The 20,977-nt window shown below is 45.6% G+C and overlaps 2 protein-coding genes across 10 annotated transcripts in view; both read left to right on the forward strand.

Annotated features, from left to right (window-relative positions):
• Positions 1-4,399, forward strand: part of LOC101673592 (zinc finger and SCAN domain-containing protein 12) — a 35,269-nt gene extending 30,870 nt beyond the window's left edge. For 2 of the 8 annotated variants that reach the window (XM_013049690.2, XM_013049689.2), the window contains exon 4: positions 901-2,058. In XM_013049690.2, coding sequence (XP_012905144.2) covers positions 901-932 — 32 coding nt within the window. In that variant the 3' untranslated portion in view covers positions 933-2,058. Of the gene's footprint in view, positions 1-900; positions 2,059-2,663 lie in introns of those variants that run through there. The other 6 variants (XR_001177429.2, XM_013049688.2, XR_006604896.1 and 3 more) reach the window with 6 other exon arrangements.
• An 8,722-nt stretch (positions 4,400-13,121) lies between these two features.
• ZSCAN31 (zinc finger and SCAN domain containing 31) overlaps positions 13,122-20,977 on the forward strand; it is a 38,767-nt gene continuing 30,911 nt past the window's right edge. Inside the window, exons 1-2 of one of the 2 annotated variants that reach the window (XM_045073973.1) lie at positions 13,122-13,196; positions 13,528-13,692. The gene's annotated coding sequence lies outside the window, so the exon portion shown is untranslated. Of the gene's footprint in view, positions 13,197-13,251; positions 13,693-20,977 lie in introns of those variants that run through there. The other variant, XM_013049703.2, reaches the window with a different exon arrangement.

Below are 20,977 nucleotides of genomic sequence, written 5' to 3' on the forward strand. Positions count from 1 at the left end.
CAGGACCTTTGCGTGGGGCGCCGCCGGGGTCGGCGGGAACAGACCTCGCCCTCCCTCGGGGACACGTCGCCCCCAGCTTTATCTCCGCGCAGCCCAGGTTCGCGCTCTTTGTCCTGGGAGCCTGGGCCCCGCTCACCTGCGGGCGCCGCGGGAGGCTGTGCGGGGCGGGGACGCAGCCAGGCGACCACCGAGAGGAGAAAGCCTCCAGACGCCTAGAGGAGACCGGACGGCGCAGCGGCAGGGGCTGCGGCCGGCCCGGAAGCGCGAGCCCGCGAGACTCGGCGCGCACCTGGGCGGGGGCGGGGCGCGGCCTCCCTCCTGCGCCCCGGGCCTGGGCGGGGCGGGCGTGGGCGGGCGGGGCCCGCGCTCCGGGAGTGGCCGCGGGAGTCGCGGACGGCTTCCGAGGTGTGCGCTGTGTCGGGCTGTCTGGGGTCCCGGCTTTGTGAACAGAGGGGCGGGTCGGGAGAGGGCTGCGTCCGCCCTGCGTGCGGTGCGGGAGGTCCGCGGCCCCTTCTGGTGGGAGCAGGTGACTTCGCTCCGTGCCGCGGAATCCTCCGACCGTCGTGGGCCTATAACCCACTTAAACGAGAAGGTGCAGAGCTCTAAGTAAAGATGAGCTGTTCTTATTCTCTCGTTCTGATGCTATTTTCTCTACCGTCCGTTCGGGATTCTCTGAAGGTGAGAACCCAGGGGAGGAGGGTCGCGGTCTATCAAGTTTCATGAACAAACATTTAGGAAGTAAAGGATTTTAGCACACGGTGCTAATGAAGGATTTGCAGATTCCCTCCCACTTCCTTTATTTAGCTTCCTGACGAAGTGCCTTGTCTGGCTAGTGACTTCCTGAGTCAAGGAGCTAAACAAAAACTAGAGTTTCTGATAACAGTGTTATTTGTGCCCCAGGAAGAAGACTAGCTACAAGGAAATCCTTCTGAAAAACCGGTGCGGACCTCAGGCTGGTGTGAATCTTCTCCTGAGTGCGCTCATTCCAGAATGGCGGTCCTCCTGCGGCAAGGTCCCTGATGGTGACTGATGGCAGAGGGAGAGGGCCGGGCCTGGGACCCTCTGGCAAAGAAGTCGCAGATAGTCCTTCAGACTTTACGTTCCTGCTATCAGGAGGTAGTTACCTGGGCCTCCCAGGGCTGTCCGAGAGCTTCGCCCGCGGTTGCTGAGACCACCAAGGAGCAGGCGCTGAAGCCAGTCCTCACACCTCGCTGGGAAGCTGCAGATTCAGGCAGGGATAGTACCCAGAATGTGGAGAAGAGGTATCACTTAAGCTAGAAAAGTTGGAGACAGCTTGGAGGAAAACCGTCAGATGGGAAGGGTTGGCATAATCACGTATATTACGGGTTGAGTAGTGAAAGTCTTCTGGAATAGAGAAAGCAGTAAAACCAAACTTGGGATCCACCACGTCTTTGCAGCCCAAACCCAGCACCTCCCTCGTGAGCTTTAATTCCCCTTGGTGTTCGTGTGCGCCTCTGGGAAGTTCTGTATTGGGTTGTTGTTTGGGCGACTTCAAATCCAGTTTTCCAAGACCGGCTTCATCCCGTTGCCTTTAGGGCCCAGGCTATAGAACAGCACAAGAAGTGCTTATAGCACAGATAGTGTGATGGAATCCAGGGTTTTAAGTGCAGCCTGTTAAGCCGCTGTCATAGTTTGAGCATTATCGCCTTTTGGAATGGAAAGCTGATGAGAAAAGGTATCTGCGAGACCCTTGAAAGGAAGCGCTTTAGAACTCTCAGTGACGTCCTTCCCTTGAAGACTTGGCTCTACCCATCGCCTTCTCATTATTTGCCTGATTCTTGAGGTAGAAGCTCTCAGCCATATCTGTGAGGAGTTTTGTTTGGTTTACTTTGACCTGTTCAACTCCTTTAACTTCAAAGTGCAGCTTTCTTCCTATATTTTAGTCCTGACATTACTGAAAAAGTTATTTTCTCCACTTTAGTTTTTCCATTTCAAAACGGTGTGTATTTTGAAACTGTTCTAGCTGTTGCTTGAAGTTAACTGTTATCGTAGAGCACTGTTCATTGATTGACTCAATAAATGTTTACTTGTGGAGCATTTGCTTGTCTGTAGTAGTGGCCTAGGTACATATCAGTCGGTATAAATGATCCTTTTTTCTTTTTTTAGATTTTACTTATTTATTTGACAGAGATCAGAAGCAGGCAGAGAGAGCGGGTAAAGTAGGCTCCCCACCGAGCAGAGAGCCTGATTCCGGGCTTGATCCCAGGACCCTGAGATCAGGACCTGAGCCGAAGGCAGAGGCTTAACCCACAAAGCCACCCAGGCGCCCCTAAATGATCCTTTTAAGTTGCACTGGCAAATTAAAATTTCTCTTGATTTCATGATACTCCATTTTTCATCTCTGGATTCAAACTTATCTCCTCTTAACTTTTTTGATTATGCCTTCCTGATTCATTGTCTCATTTTGTGAGAGAATCCTGCATGTTTTTCCAAACTTTCCCCCGAGCTGTCTCTTCTTCCCTCAAACTGGAAACTTGCGTGCCTTTTTGGGCACTTGGCCAAATTGAGATGACAGTTCAGATGCACAGTAATGGCATGCACTTGAGGTAAAACTGGGTTTTATTTTTATCACTATTCTTCATCTTAAGTCTCACCTTAGCAGAGAGATGACCAACATCTGAATTTTTTGCATTTTTTTTTAGATGGTGTTACTGGGAATGAAAATAAAGACTTGTCTCCAACACAAAAAAATTATGAAGATGCTAAATCATGCGGTGGGGTCTCTGTAGAAATGCAGCACCTATGCAGTAAGCACAGGAAAAGTTTCAGTCACTGGTGAGTCCTTATTCAGCTTTAGGGAGTCCAGAGACCGAAGAAAATCTCTTTGAGAACAAGTTTGGGAAGGCTTTGGTTTAGAGTGGGTTCCTCTTTTCCCACCAGAGATCCACCACATGAAAGAGTGCTCAGTGTAAGGAATGTTGGAAAGCTTTCAGTTACCATGGCCTCATTGTACATCAGAGAATCACATGAACGAGAGACTGCAGAGATGTACTGACCTCGAGGAAGCCTTCGTGCAGCACTGACACCTTACAGAACCTTATGTGGAGTACGGAGGAGCGCCTTTACCCACAAGTCAGGATGACTGTGCACCAGAGAATCCGCACAGGAGAGGAATCGTATAAACGTGATGAATGTGGAAATGCTTTGCATGGAATCACCGGCTGTATTCAGCGTTGGAGAGTTCACACCTCGGGAAACCCAGACAGTGCGATGAGTACAGACATGGTTGGACCTCGGTAAACGTACTTTAGTACTTGCATCGCTATCACGGACGTTCTTATAAACGAGAGGATCGTGGGAAGTTGAGTGGATGGAGACCAAGTCTCCACAACAGAATCTCCACAGTGCTGGGAAATTAAATAGTGTAAATGGGCAGGATTTATGGGGAATGGGCATTCTTGATTGCCCAGTTTAGCCACTGAATGAAGACCTCAGGTCAAGGAAAGGAAAGGCCAGCAGTTCTTCTTTCTGGAGGAGTCTATAGATGTAAGCACCCAGGACTTTTGAAATAAGTTGCTTCCCTGCACCCCAGGGCTTGTGATTCTGTCCCCTGGATGACTGTGCATACGTGTTTCCCCCAGGCCTGCTCTCATAGCTTTAATTCATTCAACAAGAGTAGATTATTGTCTGCAGTTACATTTTATTTTCTTTATGAGCTGAAAAGGCTTATCTGTATCAGGACACAAAAATCACATTTATGAAGTTTTAGTACATATAATGAAAGAAACCTCATCATTCATTTGTTGGACACTTTCCTAAATTTGAGACTGCCTCCGTGTTCTCCTGCATAAGGTCATGTAAGTGTTCTTCGGAGAATATAGATTTTCCAGCTTTGGTTTGATTGTCTTCCTTAAGATAGTGAAAGATAATTACCATACAGCCTATTGATAGATAGTGATGGAGATATTTTCCCTTACAGATAATACATAATATGATGTTGTGAAGGCTAAGACTTTAAGTAACTTGCTTATTCTTTTTAGTTCTAAAACAGGTGAAAAGAATCTTGGAAGCTCTTCAGCAAGTTGTTCTTACAGCCCAATCTCTGTGAGAGAGAATGAGGCTTTCGTAATTTATGGTAGGTCACTGAATTTAGGAAACACAGATTTTAAAACTTTGCAGTGATTATTCCTAAGTTTTTTTCTTAAGTTTTTCTGAGTCGGTATTACTGGGGTGCCTGGGTGGCTCAGCCAGTTAAGCATCTTGATTTCGGCCTAGGTCATGATCTCAGGGTGATGAGATTGAGTCCCCTGTCAAGCTCAGTGCGGACGTGGAGCCAGCTGAAGATTCTCTCCATCCTTCTCTCTGCCCCTCCCCTGCCCTGTGTGCTCTCTTTCTCTCTCAAAGGAAAAAAAAATAAGAATAGGTGTTAGAAGATGGACTGCAGAGGTGCCTGGGTGGCTCAGTCAGTTAAGAATCTGCCTTCGGCTCAGGTCATGATCCCAGAGTCCTGGGATCAAGTCCCACATTGGGCTCCCTGCTCAGCGGGGAGTCTGCTTCTCCCTCTCCTTCAGCCTCTCCCCACTGCTCCTGCTCTTTCTTGCTTACTCTCTCTAATAAAAATCTTTTTTAAAAATTATCTTTCTTAAAAAAAGAAGAAGATAGGCTGCATTCAGGGCACTGGCATGGCTCAGTCAGTTCAGCATTTGCCTTCTGCTCAGGTCATGATCCTGGGGTCCTGGGATTGAGCCTATGTCAGGCTCCATACTCATTGGGGAGTCGGCTTCCTCCCCCTCTGCACCCCCCAACTTGGGCTCTCTCGCTGACGCTCTCAAAATCTTAACAAAAAGGAAGAATGGCTGCATTCTGTAAAAGGCCTTTAGAGCATCTGTAGAAATCACAAGGTTTTTTCCTTAACTTTATTCCTATGTGGAAGGAACTTTATTCTTTATGTGGAAGGATTTTCTAATATTGAACCAACCTTACATTCCTGCAACAAGTCCTGCTTAGACTGGGCATGTTCTGTTCTTAAAATGGTAATGAGCTTAACTGCTCATATTTTGTTTCATACATTTTTCTTCAATGTTTGTATGAAATTGGTCCCTAACTTTCTTTCTTTTTATTTTTTTGTACTATATTTTCCAGGTTTTAGGTTTCAACATTTTAATTGCATCATGAAAGCCATTACATTTTTGTTCATTTTTAGTATTCTAGAACAATTTATAGGGCACTGGAATTAGCTGGTCTTTGAAGGTTGAATTCTGATGTGAAACAATCTGGGCTGGGTGCTTTCCTGTGAGAGTTCCATGGTAACTTTTTCTGTTTCTTCTACAAAACCAGTCTGTTTAGGCTTTCTGTTTATAATGGGGGTCAATTTTAGTAATATATTGTTTGCCTAGAAAATTACCCATTTCATCTAGATTTTTAAATTTATTTGCCTTGAATCTGTAATATAATCAGCTACAATTTTTAAACAGTTTTACCGAAGGAAATTGATATGCAGTAAACTGCAGAAGGATACAGTTGTACATGTTTTAACATGTGCACACCTGTGAAATAATCACCACCATCAAGACAACGAACGTATCGATCCCCCGAAAATGTTGATGTGTGTGCCGCGGTGATTCCTCCCTCCACACCACTCTCATCTCCAGGCAACCTCTGCCGGGCTTCCTGTTGCTACAGACTTCGTTTGCATTTTTTAGAATTGGATATGAATGGAATACAGTATGTTCCATCCTTTTTTGGTCTGGCTTCTTTCATTCCGCACAATTATTTGGAGATTCATGCATGTCTTTGCAGGCGTCAGTAATCCCTTCATGTTCTTGTTGAGTGTTCACGAAACTGGATATACACGTTTGTACATTTACCTATGCTAGACATTTGGGTTCTTTTCATTTGGGGTCTCTTAAAAATTAAGTTGGTGGGGCGCCTGGGTGGCTCAGTTGTTAAGTGTCTGCCTTTGGCTCAGGTCATGATTCCAGGGTCCCAGGATGGAGCCGCCCCATCGGGCTCCCTGCTCATCAGGAAGCCAGCTTCTCCCTCTCTCACTCCCCCTGTTTGTGTTCCTCTCTCACTGTGTCTCTGTCTGTGTGTGTCAAATAAATAAAATCTTTTTTAAAAAATGAAGTTGGTAAGGACATTTGTGTACAAGTCTTCGTATAGACATATGATTTCATTTCTCTTCAGTAAATACCTAAGAGTGGGGTGGTTGGCTCTACCTGCTAAGACTATTTTCGACTTCTAAGAGACTCAGATTATTTTGTAATATTTATTCTCTTTCACATCCCTACCAGCAGTGTATGAGCTTTCCTTCACTACGCATTCCTGCCAACATTTGGTAAGGTCAGTGTTTCATTGTAGACAAACTAATAGGTGTGTAACTTACTGTAATTTTAACTTGCATTTTCTAATGACTAATGATATTGAGCATCTTTTTGGGGGATTATTTGTCATTCCTACAAAACCTTTTGCTGAATTATCCGTTCAAGACTTTGCCCATTTTTTCCCTTGGGCTGTTTGTTTTCTATGCCAGTCCTTTATCAATGCAATGATGTGTGAATATTTCTTCCAGTCTGTGGGCTGTCTTCACTTTCTTAATAGTGTACTTTGAAGATAGAATTTTTTTTTTTTTAAGATTTTACTTATTTACCAGAGAGAGAAGGGGGGAGAGAGCAAGCACAGGCAGGCAGAATGGTAGGCAGAGGCAGAGGGAGAAGCAGGCTCCCCGCTGAGCAAGGAGCCCGATGTGGGACTAGATCCCAGGACTCTGGGATCATGACCTGAGCTGAAGGCAGCTGCTTAACCAACTGAGCCACCCAGGTGTCCCTGAAGATAGAATTTTAAATATTCATGAATTGCAATTTTATCTTTTTTTTTTTTTTTTTAATGGTCAGGTTGGTGATATGGCTGAGAAATCTTTGCCTATGCCAAGGTCACAAATGTTCTATAATTGCTTTTAGATGCTGTGTAATTTTTAGTTTTTTTTCCTCCATGAATTGCCTTCAAATGTTTGCTTAAACATTCATATTCATGTGAGTCTATTTCTGGACTTTGTGTTCTGTTCAAATGATCTATTTGTCTACCTTTACTCAAGTATCTTTCTCTTTTGATTACTAATATCTTTACAGTAATTCTTGAAATAGGGTGTATCAGCCCTTCAACCTTTTCAAAGTTGTTTTGGCTATTGTAGGTCATTTCCATTTCCATATGAGTTTTGGAAACAGCTTGTCAATTTCTCCCCAAATTTCTGGGATTTTACTTTGGATTCCATTGAATATATAAATCAATTTGGGGAGAACTGACATCCTAATATTACTGAATATTCTAATACATGACTGTGGTATATTTCTCTCATTTATTTAGATTTTTTTGAACTTATCTCAGCAGCATTCAGTGAATAGGGTACACATATAAACAGGTCTTAATTTGTAGCTTAACTAAAAAAATCTTTTATTAGGTATTAGGTTCATTCACATTTTTTATATGATTTGACATATTTTAATCCCAACTGTCAATTTAGTTTTTAATGTTTATTATGTCATGTTTGCTATATTTATTTCTTGTGGGATTATTTTGTGGGATATTTTGTGGGATTCTTGTGGGATATTTTGTTCTTTAGAAGTATTCTTAGTATTTAGAAAGATATGCAGTTTTATTACAATGATAACATATTTATAATATTTTAATGCCCTTAGTCATCTATTTTCTTTTCCAGCCTTTTTACTTTTGATTTTGTCAGTTTTTGCTTCCTTCACCTCCAGTCCATTGCCTATGCAACAGTTAGTGAGCTTATTCTCCTTTCTCCCATTTTTTCTAAAGGTTTTTTTCCCCCCTAGAATCTCTGTGCCTGGTGTGGAGCTCGAACTCAATACACCAAGATAAAGAGTCTCATGCTTGGGGTGCCTGGGTGGCTCAGTGGTTTAAGTCTCTGCTTTCGGCTCAGGCCATGAGCTCAGGGTCCTGGGATCGAGCCCCGAATCGGGCTCTCTGCTCAGCAGGGAGCCTGCTTCCTCCTCTCTCACTGCCTGCCCCTCTGCCTGCTTGTGATCTCTGTCTGTCAAAGAAATAAAATCTTAAAAAAAAAAAAGTCTCATGCTCTTCTGACTGAGCCAGCCAGGCACCTCTCCTTTCTCCCATTTTATAGATGTATTATTTCTACTTCGTCACAATATACAGTATTTATGCATGTTTACTTCTACCCTTGATGCTACTTTTGTTTTAATTTTAGATCTACAGTAACATATATTAAAATATTCTTGATTATTTTGGAGTGTTCCAAGTCTTATGGTTGAATAAAGCCTGTTTCCAGGTGATTACTCCAGAAAGACTCATGGATTCAGAAATCCCTGAGTTCTTCTAGATCTCAAACTATTTGTCTAATCTTGATACTTGAAGGACAGCTGAGCTGAAAATTAAATTCCTGAGTTGTACTTTAAAAAACATTTTTGTGGGGGGTGCTCCTAGGTGCTTAAACCTGCTGGTTAAGCCGCTGCCTTTGGATCAGGTCATGATCTCAGGGTCCTGGCATTGAGACCCACATCAGGCTCTCTGCTCAGCGGGGAGCCTGCTTCGTCCCTCTCTGCCTGCCTCTCTGCCTACTTGTGATCTCTCTTTGTCACATAAATAATTAAAATTTTTTTAATTAAGTTTCACGCCCAGCAAGGATCCAGCCTCAGGGATTGAACTCACGACCCTGAGATCAAGACATGAGCTGAGACAGGGTCGGACATTTAATGGACTGAGACACCCAGGCACCCCTTGGGTCACACATTTTTTTTTTAAAGATTTTATTTATTTAATTGTCAGAGTATGAGCAGAGGGAGAAGCAGGCTCCTCGCTGAGCAGGGAGGCTGATGTGGGACTCGGTCCCAGGACCTGGGGAACATCACCTGAGCCAAAAGCAGACATTTAATTGGCTGAGCCACTCAGGGGTCCTGGGTCATACCTTTCTTCATTGAATTAAATACACACACACACACACACACACAGAGTGTTTCCTGTCCCAGGATAATCTTCCCAGGTATCCTGTGAGCTCTTTGCATATTCAGGTCTTGTTTTCAGTGCTTCAATGTGAAGTTTTCTTGGATTATGGGTTTCAATACTAATTTTGTTTCATTGTTTTATTTTTCAGGGACTTCATTGGCCCAGCTTCTATTTCAGTCACTCCTTCCCCATACTTTCCTCTTTCTTCTTTCCTTTTACTTTCATTCTCTTTGTTTTCCTGCCGCAGTGCACTGTTTACGGTTTACAATTCACCCTTGGGGTTTTCTTCCCTAGGGGTCTTTGGATATAGCGTTTGTTTCTGAGGTGACTCTCTTCCATTTCTTTCCTGAGGTCAGTCAGCCCTCTTTTCATTTCCTTCTAGTTTTTTGATCCATCTTTGCTTTTAATTTTTGAGTTTCTGATTCAAGGTGTTTTTCATATCCGCGATGCTTGTTTGAGGTGTTCAGTTTACTTTGCAGTGCTGTTTCATTTTTCTTTTTCTTCAAGGATTTTTGGAGGAGTGGGCTAGGTGATTCTTACTAGTTGAGGTGCGTTGGTTCTGATTTTCTGTTTCCATGTAGTGCCTTTTCCTAGGCTTTTCCATGTTTTCTCCTATTTCCTAAACTTAGAGTGTGTACTGGATTCCTTTATCAATGGTCCCTTCTGTCCAAGTAACACAATCTTTTTTATTTAATGTAATGTCCAAGTAACAAAATCTTAATTATTTAATGTGGACTCTGTGATTACTGGTTTTGGATTCTTCGTGTGTACATATCTTGAAGGAATCTGAAAGTTTTCCTTTTTCACTCTGTATCCTTTTCAGTACATGTTTCCCAAAAAGTGATTTTTTTTCCTTTACTCCTCTCCCTGCAAAAGTATGTCTTTTGAAGACTGTCACTTTGAATTACATACCTTTTTAAGCCCCTTGCTCTAGTTAGTGTTATCATCTCCCAGTATATTCTTCCCAATTTTCACACTTAGGATCACTTAGGATACACTCATTTCACACTTAGGATACAATTATCCATCTGGTGGTGATTTTAGAGCAGTTTTTAGGGCCATTTCTCTCTTCTAGAACTTTCTCAGACTGTCCATTGCCTACCACAAAGGCTTGCCATGCGGGTTTCTGCTGTTTTCTCACTTTGTATTCCAGGTAATTTAAAGTTTAGGCACTTTCTGTTTTGTGTAGTTTTGTTTTTCTTGTTCTACATCATTTTTGGAGGATGTTTGGTGACACAGGTGGAAGCGGCTGTCATTATCCTCTATCAGTAGGTATTCCAAAAAATGAAATGGAAGCATTTAGAACAGAAAATACCAGAATTCACTCATAATGATAATACTGTTTCATGATACTTTTGTTTCAGTATTCTGTATTTGTATGTGTACTATCATGTGTAAAGTTATAATTTGTATAGGCCATATTCAAAATAATTGAGAGAATGTTGTAGCAGATAATCTCCCAAAGCCCTCCAAACTTGTCCTTTCAGTGGTTTTGAACCCTCTGTCTTTAAATGTTGTCACTCAGCTTCCTTCTGGTGTATCCATCTCAAAGAGGTGCTGTTTTGTCAATCAACTTTGATAGGTGCATTGTGCTGGGTCAGGCATTTGTTAAAGGCAAAAAGCCAAGTATTAAAACTTGACCTTCTACCCTCCAGGGCACTTACTACTTGGGAAGAGAGAACTTTAAACCTCAAGAATACCTATGGAGCTACTGCCATCAGGTAGCAATGACCAACTGTCCCTCACTCCATACATCCCTTCATGAGACCGTTTTCTCCACTGGTCTGTAGATGTGAAGGAAATCCATGACCTGGAGCCCTGACATTTTATTTAGTTGTTTCTTTCCACTGTTTCTACCCTACAAAATAGAATAATGATGTCTCCTCATAAGAGTCTCCCCTTGTTTGGAGGAAAGGATAGTAATACATGGGCAATGCTGTCAGGCATAACAGAAGATGTACAGGGGTGATATGTCATTCGACTAAATGCTAAAGATGGGGTGACTTAGATTTTTTAAAAGGCCTTTTAAATTCCTTTTTTAAAAAGATTTTTTTTGAGAGAGAGTGTACATGCGCACAAGCCACGGGAGGGGTTCAGAAGGACAGGGGAGAGGTGCAGAAGCAGACTTCTTGCTGAGCAGGGAGCCTAATGCAGGGCTTGAGCCCAAGACCCCGAGATCATGACCTGAGCCCAAGGCAGATGTTTAAACGACTGAGCCACCCAGACACCCCAAAGTCTTTTTAATTCTTAACGATTACTCATTCATTTATCTATTTGAGAGAGAGCACGAGTGTGTGTGCACGGGATGGGGGCTGGGGCTGGAAGGAGAGGGAAAAGCTGACTTGGAACTACATGGCCCTTGATCCAAGGACACGAGACCATGACCCCAGCTGAAACCAGGTTGGGGACCCAACCAACTGAGCCACCCAGGCACCGTGGTAACTTAGATTTCATGTGGACTATGAGATTTTGAAAGGTCGGGGAAAAGGGCGATTTGGACTGGTTGGGGGCTAGGAGTTGCCATGAGATGCAAATGGGAAAAGACTATATGAACAAGGTCTTCAAAATATTTTCAGATATCTCAAGTAGGCTTGGTTTAAATCAGTGCTTCTCAACCAGGGTGACTTTGTCCCCCATGAAACGTTTGACCATGTCAAGAGACTTGTGGTTTCATAGCTGGCAAGGAGGTTGCAGTGGCAGATTGGAAAGGAAGGAGCTGCTGGAAGCTAGTGAGTGGAGGTCGGGAATGCTGTAATCCTACAATGCACAGGGCTGCCTCACAACCAAGTTCTGCAGCCCATGGCGTCAATAGTGCTCAAGTTGAGAGACTCTTGTTGAAGGAAAGTGGCAAGAAATGGAAGTAGGAAATACACATTTTCTTGGTTGAAATTGTAGTACATTTTGAGCTTTTTAAAGGTATTACCTGATTCCTTAGGCTGCATTCTCCTGACCAGAAAGTAAAGGACGGAAACGGCCATCCTCTGGTTCATGTCCCCACCATTACTGAGTGAAGGTTTTTATGTTGGGAGTTTGTTTTCTCAGTAAGGTATATTAACAACAGAGAGAGGGCGTGTTTCAGAACCTGGACTGGATCCTGACAAGAACCAAGCCGCACTGAGACCTTGAGGATAGGAGGTTTATTTAATGCCAGCGGGCTCAGAGGAGAGTCATCTCTCAAGGTGTGAGCCCCCAGCACAAGCAAAAGGGGTAGTTTATATGCTTTGACTTCCGTATCTGTGCCCACAGCCGGCGGGGCAGGGGCAGAAACCCAGAATGGCCCCGTGGCCAGGACTGGGATTTCCCTGCTGGATTGGCCCGCTCCCTTGGCACACAGATCTCCCTCATCAGGAGGAGAAAGGAGAAGATGCAGGAGAGGAGGAGGAAAAAGAATCAACAGTTCAGCCCACCCATACTGCCTACAAGCAAGAGCCTTCCCTTGGATCTTGCTCACCGGCAGCAGAGGTAGTCCCACTGCAACGGCTGCCCGTGTGGCTTCGTGCCAGCCCTACCAGGTGCATCTGGAAGTACCGATTTCCTAGACCCCCAAACTGTCTTTGGATTGCCGAGGGACGACCCTCGTGTTTTTCTGAGCACAACACGGGACACTGATCATTCCAGTCCTAGATGCCCGACGGAGCAGGCTAGTTTCTTCAGCGATGTCCTGCCCTGGTGCTGCGTTCTGAGGTCGGACACTAACTCTGGACTAAGAATACTCTTTCGGTACTGTTTTAGGGAAACGTGTCTACGCACGTTTACCCCGTAACTTTCCTCCTTCGACTTGGTCTGGGCCCTGCGGTTAGAAACGAAGACCAGGCTGGCCGGCGGTCAAAGCAGGACAGAGGAGTATCAGGCCAGCAGGGTACGGCACTAGTTATGGGGCGAAGACTCACAGAAGCCCTCACTCACGCCAGGCCCCTGCATAGCAGGTCTGGGCAAGCCGGCAACAACCCTGTGAGGGAAGTGTCCGGATTTTACAGACAAAGGGAGGGTGACTCCACTAAGACTGGTGGGCGGCCCGCCCGGCGGAAGGGGCGCGGAGCAGGGGGAGAGACGGCGGGCTAGCTGACCGTGACCACGTTGCCGGCCGGGCCTAGCCAGCCGCTTCCTGCCAGGGGTTCCCAGCAGCCACCGAGTTTGAGGACCTTCCTGCCATCCTAGAGCGGCCCGGAAGTGCATCCGGCCGGAGAAGTCCCGGCAGCCCCCGCGGCGGGGGCGGGGCATGCGCCAGTTCCTCTCGGCGGCCTGCGCGGCGGGTAGGGCTGGAGTACGGGGGACGCGCAGTGGGGGCTCTGGGCAGGGGCCGGGGGGGGGGGGGGGGGGGGGGGGGGAGGGGCGGGCGGCCCTCCGTCGCGGGTCATTCTGTTGGCGCAGGGCAGGGCCGGCCTCTCCGAGGGCAGTCGGGGCGGCTCAGGGAGGCCTGTCGGAACCGCCGCGTCCGCGTCTACAGCCCCTGCCACCCCCGTCTGGGAAACCCCAGCTTCTGCCGAGCAGCCGCGGCGGCTCCTCCGGGCAGACGTTTGGGGCGGTTGCCGGTGGCCCACAGCTGTGCCCGGCGGGGTTAACGGTGCTGGCCGTTGTCTGCAGCACCCGAGGCGCTTGACGCAGGCCCGGCACGCCGCAGGAACGCCCTGCTTCTTGAGCGGACGGACGGACGGACGGACGGACGGAGGAATGACGAGTGGGTGCCGTTCCTGCCAGAATCCTGTGACGAAGAAGGGGAGCCTTTTCCCGTCATTAGCTAAGCGGCCAGTAAGTGCTTCTCCGTGGGGCACTGAGCTGGGCTCGGGACATGAAGATTCCCAGGGAGAGGCGTCTGGAGCTGGGGGGGGGCAGGTTTCAATCTAGATTATTGACAGCAAACGGGCAGACAGTGCTAATGCCGCTCTGGTTCCCAGCGGCAGGCTCTGGGGGTTACTTAGTCATGCTGTTTGGTACCTGGCGTCCAGTCTCCGCACCGCTGGCGTCAGTGGCCACAGGACGTTAGGTTCCGTGCACCTGTTCGGCGAAGACAGAGCTAGAGAGACAGTGCAGCACGCCGCTCCCTGGAAGTAATGCGGGGGAATTAAAATGTGGAATGAAAAGGGGAAGAAGTGTTTGTGACCTCAGCGAGAATGCTGGTACATGCTTCCTTGGAGCTTTCTGTTTGTTGGGTGTACTTGCTGGTTGGCGGTTTTAGTTGGATCTAAGCTATGAGATATTTGCTGTTGGACATGGAATGAGACAAATGGGATTAACGACTTCTATTTCCTGACATTTTAGCAACTCCGTTTTAATGCTTTCACTTTGTTACACTGTTATTAGCCAAAGAATTCTACATGCATATTGTCCGTAATCACTTAAAAGAACACATCTTTTAGAAGGCAATAATTATACAGGATTATTGCTGGGGCATAATCTTTTCTATTCACAGGATTAAATCCAGTTAGCTGAGGTATCCAGTAAATAATTTGAGAGCTTAAAATAACACATACCTACTGAACTGAACACATTCAAATAAGGAAGTATAATTTAGCCCAAGACTCCGTCACTTATTAATGTCATTTAAAATTTACTACCTCCAAAATTGTATTTATTGAGGGGCCTGGATATCAGTGTTTTACTTTCTGTCTCTGTATGACTGAAACCTCCTGTAAAAGGTGGCTTTTAGGGCAGAAGACATATCCTTGTTGGATTGTTTATTCAGGGTATCTGTAAAAGTCGGACCTTATATGCATATATATCTCAAACTTTGGAGCACCTTTTATGGATTTTCTTTTTAGATTCATTTGTTGCCTTTCAGTTTTATGGTGATAAAATTTTGTGTGCATAACTTTTTTTTTTTTTTTTTAATTCTATTTCCTGGGGCACGTGGTGGCTTAGTTGCAAAGTGTCTGCCTTCCACTTGCATTATGGTCCCAGGGTCCTGGGATCGAGCCCTACATCGGGCTCCCTGCTCTGCGGGAAGCCTGCTTCTCCCTTTCCCCCTTCTCCTGCTTGTGTTCCCTCTCTCACTTGTGTCTCTGTCAAATAAATAAATACCATTAAGAAAAAAATTCTACTTCCCTTGGGGCACCTGGGTGGTTCAGTTAAGTGTCTGCTGTGGGCTCAGGTCATAGTCTCAGGGATTGAGCCCTGTGTCAGGCTTCCTGCTCAGTGAGGAGTCTGCTTCTCCCTCTCCCTCTGCCGTTCCCCTCCACTCAAGCTCTCCCCCTTCCCAGATAAATAAATAAATAAATAATAAGTAAAAATGTTTATTAAAATTCCGTTTCCCTCAAAATACATGCATATATAGGTATAGGAGACCAGCACTCACAATGACCACCTTTTACCTCTTGCCCTGCTTTTACCATTTGAAGGACGGCCATCTTGCTCATTTAGCACCCATCTGCCTTTTTCACCCCCTTTCCCTCTTTACTCCTCTATCTAGTTATTCCTAAATGATAGTCCTCTCTGCGTACCTCAGCTGCTTTCTTCCCTTCCGTTATTTGCCCTGAAGTAGAGAAAGCCATATGAATTTTGGAGTTGGAGACCTACATTTAAATAAAAAACTTTATATAGTTTCTTCCTCTTTTCTTACATATGCTACTGAGCTCTTCTGAACTTGAATTCCCTCATTTGTAAACAGATTATAATCCCCAAATCAGTCATTTGTAGAAACTAGATCATCAATATAAGCGCCATATATATAAGCCCAGCACAGTGCCTGCCACATAGAGGATATTCAATAAATATTAGTACTTGTCTCTTCATCTGCTTTCCTTCCCGTTAGATGTCTAGCAGCACCCAACCTTTACCAATGGCTGTTTTTTTTACATGTTTACCTAAAGGCCATCTAAGTCAAATCTAGCTTTGGCTCACTACTCTCTGACATAACCCAAACTTCCAGATTCATCCGTTGAGTAGGTTGGCTTATAGCCCCTTATAGAGCTCATTTAGGAACTAGAAACTCCTTCCACATAATAAAGCATATCCAGTGGTTCTTGAACCGTTAGTGGTAGATAGAGATGTCTCTTAAAAACATTGGCAGGTCCCAATGCAATCTCTGTCAAAATACCAGCAGCATTTTTCACAGAGCTCCAACAAACCTAAAATTCATATGGAGTCACAGAAGACCCTGAAAGCCATAGCAACCTTGAAAAAAGAAAAACAAAACTGGAGACATCACAGTTCTGGACTTTAAGTTCTATTACAAAGCTGTGATCATCAAAACAGTATGGTACTGGCACAAAAATAGACACATAACTCAATAGAACAGAACAGAAAACCCAAAAATGAAGCCACAACTCTATGGTCAGTTAATCTTTGACAACGCAGGAAAGAATGTCCAATGGAAAAAGTCTTGTAAACAGTCAAGGAAAAGCTGGAGAGCCACGTGCAGAAGAATGAAACTGGACCACTTTCTTATACCGCACCCAGAAATCCATGCAAAATAGATTCGGGATCTTTGGCCCACACCCCTTCTGTGGTGGTCTTTTTCTTTCCTTTTTTTTCTTCTGGTCATTAAAATTTGTGGCTTTATTTGTCTTTCTTTGGAACCCATGCAAACATGTGTTCTTTTTCAATTTCTTTGTTCCACTTCCATAGCAGGCAAAGTATTACCAGTGATTTTCAAAAATGAGTGTATTCAATTCACTTGGGTATCATGTTAAATGTGTGTTCAGATTCTGCAGGTCTGGGTTTTAATTTTTAATAATTTCCCAGGTGATGCCTATAATGTTACTTGTATTTTATTTTCTGTTGCCACCTTAACAGATTACCACAAACTCCCAGTGGTTTAAAACAACATAAATTTATTATTTCACAGTTCTTTAAGTCAGAAATCCCAGTTAACTAGCTTGTTTCTCTACTCCAGGTGCCACAAGGCCACAATGAAAGTGTTAGCCATTTGGGTTCTTTTTTGTACGCTCTTAGAAAGAATCTGATTTTATGCTCATTCTGGTTATTGGTGTAATTCAGTTCAGAACTGCGTTGCCCATATCCCGGTGAGAGAAAGCAAAGATAAGAATCAGTGGAGTCACACAGTGTTCATGGGTTAGAAGACACAACACAGTAAAAATATCAGTTCTCTCTACACTGATTTTTGGTTTAATACAGATACTCTCAAAATCTCACCAGAAATTTTTTGTAGATATAAACTTATTCTAAGATTTATATGGAAAGGCAAGGGACCTAGGAAAAACTAAAGCTTGAAAAAGAATAAAGTGGGAAGAATCACTTTGGCTGATGCTAGGGCTACGGTCTGTCTACAGTGCTCAAGAGAACGTGGTGTAGGGGCGCCTGGGTGGCTCAGTGGGTTAAATCCTCTGCCATCAGCTCAGGTCATGATCCCAGGGTCCTGGGATCGAGCCCCACGTTGGGCTCTCTGCTCAGCAGGGAGCCTGCTTCCCCTTCTCTCTCTGCCTGCTTCTCGGCCTACTTGTGATCTCTGTCTGTCAAATAAATAAATAAAATCTTAAAAAAAAAAAAAAAAAAAGAGAACGTGGTGTAGACATAGAGTTCAGACTGGAGAACCCAGAAGCAGATCCACACAAAAATGCCCAACAGATTCTTCACAAAGGTGCAGAAACAGTTTAGTGGAGGAAGGATAGTCTTTTCAGAAAATGGTGCTGGCACAGTTGGGCATCCATAGGCAAAATAAAATAAAAATAGCTTAAATTTCACACCTCATACAAAAATCAGCTCAAAATGAATCATGGACTACAACATAAGACCTAAAACTATAAAATGTTTAAAAGAAAAGCTGGGAAATCATCAGGACCTAGATTTAGGCTGAGATTCTTAGAATTGATATCAAAACCGTGGTTGATTAAAGGAAAAATTAATAATTTGGTCTTGATCAAAATTTAAAAGTGTTGCTCTGTGAAAGACTTAAGGATTGAAAGCCAAGCTACAGATACGGAAAGATATTTGCAAACCGTATCTCTAACAGAGCACTTGGTCTGGAATATAGAAGAGGCATCAGCTCGCAAGCAGCAGCTCTGGGCAGAAGTCCATCAGAGGCTGGCCTGCAGAACAGCCCGCAACGGGCATTCACGCCGCAGCCGCGCCGCCTCCCGGGCACCCGCACTCACTGGGCTGCTTTCACTTTCTGCTGCTCGTTGCAGGTGTTTCTCAGATTCCGTCAGATGAATTTAGACACGTTTCTCTCCAACAGAAATACCAAGACAGGTGGAGGGCTACAGCTGCCAGGGGAGGACACTGTGTGACTCGCTGGCAGCTCAGGGAGCACAGGAGCACTGTGGTCGAGTCCACCGCAGCGGTGGCCAGAGCACTGGGGAGCCTTCCTTCCTTCCCCGAGGTGCGGCTGGGGTGCAGGGCGGGAAGGATCAGCTCCACGCTCCTAAGCCTAGATTGACTCTGACTTTGATTTTTAAGTGGCCATCTACTCAGCCCCAGGAGACAGACTTTTACTTCCGGTTACGTCATGGGGCACCTGGCTGCCGTCCTGCCTTTGGAGACAGGCTGTGAACGTTCATCAGCAGGTAGCATGTGCCCCGTGTACCCTGTAACTTAGCAAGTGCAGTACAGGTGCAGGAGCAGGAAGACCCTCGCTGTATCTCTCACCCACTGCATAGTCAAGAACACGTGCTCCCAGATCCCAGGAATTCTTACCTGTTCTGTGTGGCCACCATCTTCAGAAAGAGCACTGTGGCCTTAACAGCCCCCGGTGTGGCACCAGATTTTTTTTAAAAGAAAGGCTGACAGGTTTGGTCAGAAAACAAACAGCCCTTTTTAGATTGAAGCAATATCTTTAAAAATGTTTTAAAGATTTACTTATTTGAAAGAAAAAGAGCATGTAAACGGGAGGGGCGGAGGGAGAGGGAATCTCAATCAGACTCCACACTGGGTGGAGCCCAGCGTGGGGCGAATCTCACAATCCTGGGATTGTGACCTGAGCCACAATCGAGTCGGCTGCTTAGCCGATTGGGCTGCCCAGGCGCCCTGGCAGTTTTTAAATCTATGTAAACCACAAGCAGGAATACGCAGATATGTTTGCTCCCTGTGTCCTGTGTCCCACAGGATGGCACCCAAGGAAGCCATGTGTCAGCAGCGCATGTGGTAGAATGTCCTGCTGCAGAGGAGCTGGTGTGGTGCTGCAGCTGAGCGAGCCCCACTCTGCAGGAGAGGAGACTGCCCCGCGACAGTCGCCACACAGGCCAGGGGCATGGCAGGCGGCCTTGGACAGGCTGCGCACCATGCTCACCCAGTCCCACTTTCTGGGTGGATCACAGGCCCACAGCAGCTGCTCTTGAACGCTGGTCTGTGCGGCTCCTGCGTGTGGACATGGGCTGTCAGGCAGACTCACAGAATGAGGACAGACATGGATGGGGAACATCTTAGGGGAGAGTTCAGTTCTCCTGCTCTTCGAAGGGGAGAAAACTGCTCATCTTTGGTTCCTTAGTGTGTGACTTAACACTGTGAGATTTGCTGACCGAGTTTAGCAATAGGAAAGAAAAGTTTACTTCCGGAAATGGGAGCGTGAACACTGTGGTCTCTAGCAGGAGGGAATTTGTGTTAATAAGAGAGCGAGTAGAATCAACCCAGCTTTAGAATCATCCATTCGTCAGGCTTGCCTGGTGCTGAGCGAACAATACGGAGCCCGTCACTTATCTCTGTCTCTCAGCTTCGTACCCGCCCTTCTCTGTCCTGATCTGGAAGCAGGGGCAGGAGGCATAAAGGTTATTTCCTAGGTTCTTACTATCAGTTGGAATAACTGGGAATCAAAAGAGGGGAGTGGGGAGGAGCATGGTTAAGTCCTAATTCTGTAGTGAATACTCAGTATCGTAATGGTCAGTTTTATGGGTCAACATGACCAGAGCACAGGGTGCCCAGACATGTGGTCACGCATTGTTCTGGGCATGACTGAGGATGTTTGGGGAGGACACTAACGTCTGAGCTGGTATATGCATAAAGCAGAATCATTTCCCTACTGTGGATGGCCCTCGTTCAGATAGTTGAAGGCCTGAACAGCACTAAAGTGCTGACCTTGCCTTGATAAGGGGGAACTCCTCTTGCCTGACTGCCTTAAGCTGCACACACATTCCCGACATACAGCCTCATCCTTGGGGGTGATTCATGCTATTCTAGTAACAGAGCCAGGGTTTAGAGGATTTCTGTCATTTGCAATAGTCCTGTAATCTGTGGGGTATTCCAGCTGGCTTGACAGATTCTGTCATTTTCTTCTTGGCACTTCTCCCCGTCTCGAGCTGTATCACTCTGCTTACCTGCCGCCGTCCCCCTAGACCCACGGACTACCACTTAGAGGCCTCCACGGTTACGTGTGAAATGAACAGAAAACCAATTCTTTCCAAACCAAGTTTCACTTGTCTACCTTTGTATTATGTCTGGGCTCGATTAGGAATACGTTCCGCCACTGTTTAAAATTTTCCTTTTAGTCTCAAAGTACAGTCAACGATGACCAGCGTAGTGGTCAGAGGACCTATCACGTGATCCTTAATGAAGCTGGACGAAGGCTGTAGAATTCAAGCTGCCCAGGAGACAACACTCACCGCTGTCTGCTGAGGCCTCGGTTCCCAGAGATTCGCGCTTGAGCAGAGCCTTCTTTGGCTGCAAGTCGGTACTCCAAGGCTTCTGAGCTGGTGTCAGCACTGCCATCTTGCAACAGAGCAGCTGCCTCTGGTCACCACCGAGGACCTGGAAGTTTCACTTACTGATTCATCAGAACTTCTAGTATGCTTTCTCTGTGCTAGTACTTTCTGTTTTCCAGGCACTAGTTCTAAGAACCTTATGAATCACGATTCATTGAATGCAGGTAGCAACAGCTCTATGAGCGAGGAACTACTATTATCTGTGCTGAGGTAATGGAGGCCCAGAGTTGAAGCAACTTGCCCAAGGTCATCCAGCTAATCAGTGGTGATGCTAGTGTGGGGGGGTCAGGCAGAGGGACCCCAGAGCCCATGCTCTTAGCCACTATCGCGTGCTCCCTCGTTACATACGTTGTGCTCTTATGAAGACTTTGGGAGCTAGTGTTAAGTTTCCAGAATACTCCTGTCTTTTTGTATCTGAAAAGTTGAGGGCAACATTTCTTGCCTAC

Source organism: Mustela putorius, unplaced genomic scaffold (assembly GCF_011764305.1).
Source record: "Mustela putorius furo isolate JIRA1106 unplaced genomic scaffold, ASM1176430v1.1 tig00537295_pilon_pilon_pilon, whole genome shotgun sequence".
Classification (NCBI taxonomy): Eukaryota; Metazoa; Chordata; class Mammalia; order Carnivora; family Mustelidae; genus Mustela; species Mustela putorius.